This window comes from Ostrinia furnacalis, unplaced genomic scaffold (assembly GCF_004193835.3).
Source record: "Ostrinia furnacalis isolate ACB-3 unplaced genomic scaffold, ASM419383v2 OfSCF6087, whole genome shotgun sequence".
Taxonomy (NCBI): Eukaryota; Metazoa; Arthropoda; class Insecta; order Lepidoptera; family Crambidae; genus Ostrinia; species Ostrinia furnacalis.
Window position 1 is genome coordinate 1 of NW_021136326.1, and position 1,036 is coordinate 1,036.

The 1,036-nt window shown below is 40.2% G+C and overlaps 1 protein-coding gene across 1 annotated transcript; it reads right to left on the minus strand.

Annotated features, from left to right (window-relative positions):
* Positions 1 to 740: 740 nt before the first annotated feature.
* On the minus strand, positions 741 to 909 carry LOC114361997 (uncharacterized; the record flags this gene model as incomplete). The annotated part of the gene is made up of 1 exon (XM_028317231.1): positions 741 to 909. A coding segment is annotated over one exon (169 nt), but the record flags the coding sequence as incomplete, so codon positions are not given.
* Positions 910 to 1,036: the final 127 nt, after the last annotated feature.

The following is a 1,036-nucleotide window of genomic DNA, read 5'->3' on the forward strand; positions in this document are numbered from 1 at the left end:
ACTTGCACCTGGAGAACGTGCGAGACAAAATGGGTTTATTCCAATTTGTACTGAAAAACCAAATTTACTAAAATCCTAGTGTACCTACTTTCTTTAGGGAGTCTCTTGTTTATCTTAAATAATAGGTATTGTTCCCTACTTTTATCTCTGTGAATATGGCAAGAATGCAAAGTAACACGGTGTATAACATTTCAGCCAAATGAAGTCCACTGCTGGACAAAGGCTTCCCCCAAGGATTTCAACAACGATGGGATCCTGCGTGTTATTTATTTAACATTACCCCCCTTTCAAGTGAGCATCTACAACAAAGCAGTTCAAGTTCATATCATCATATTAGACGAAAGGCTTCATTTTACCTGTGGGAACCTATAAGTGGTTTATTTGTTGCTTAACTTGTCATTATTATACACTGATAAACCCTGGTTTTCCTAAATAAATAAATAATGAAGAATGGTATGATATTTTCGACCACGACCTATCTTTAGTTAGATATGAAGCAAAGTATATGTATAAATAGATGCAGCAATATCATTGTCAAAACTGTCTTCATTATACCAGTGACGATTTAACACAGATTATCATATGCAAGAGATTTACTATCAGCATCTATCTCAGTATTTCTTGACCAGGAAATCAATTCATAAGCCTACCAATTTTAGCTTCCATAAAATCAGTAATAATCACACATCAAACCAACATCAGAACAGTAAACAAACAAAAAAAGCGCACATTACACTTACTAGAAATAGCGCTGTCCGTCTGAAACACGTCGTGGGTCGCGTACTCCAGGTCCGAATCCTTGGCGCGAATGGAGACCACATCCTGCGGCTTGAAGATCAGCTTCTCGACCACGGAGTCCACGGCAACCACTCCCTCTTGGTCCACACGGTGGGCCACTTCTAGCACCACCTGGAAATAACGAGAGGGCGTTTTTACTTCCGTTATTCTAAAGCAGTCTTTCCCAAAGTGGGCGACAACGCCCCCTTGTGGGCGCTGCAGACTTAAAGGGAGGCGGTAAGAGACCCAGAAAAAAAAT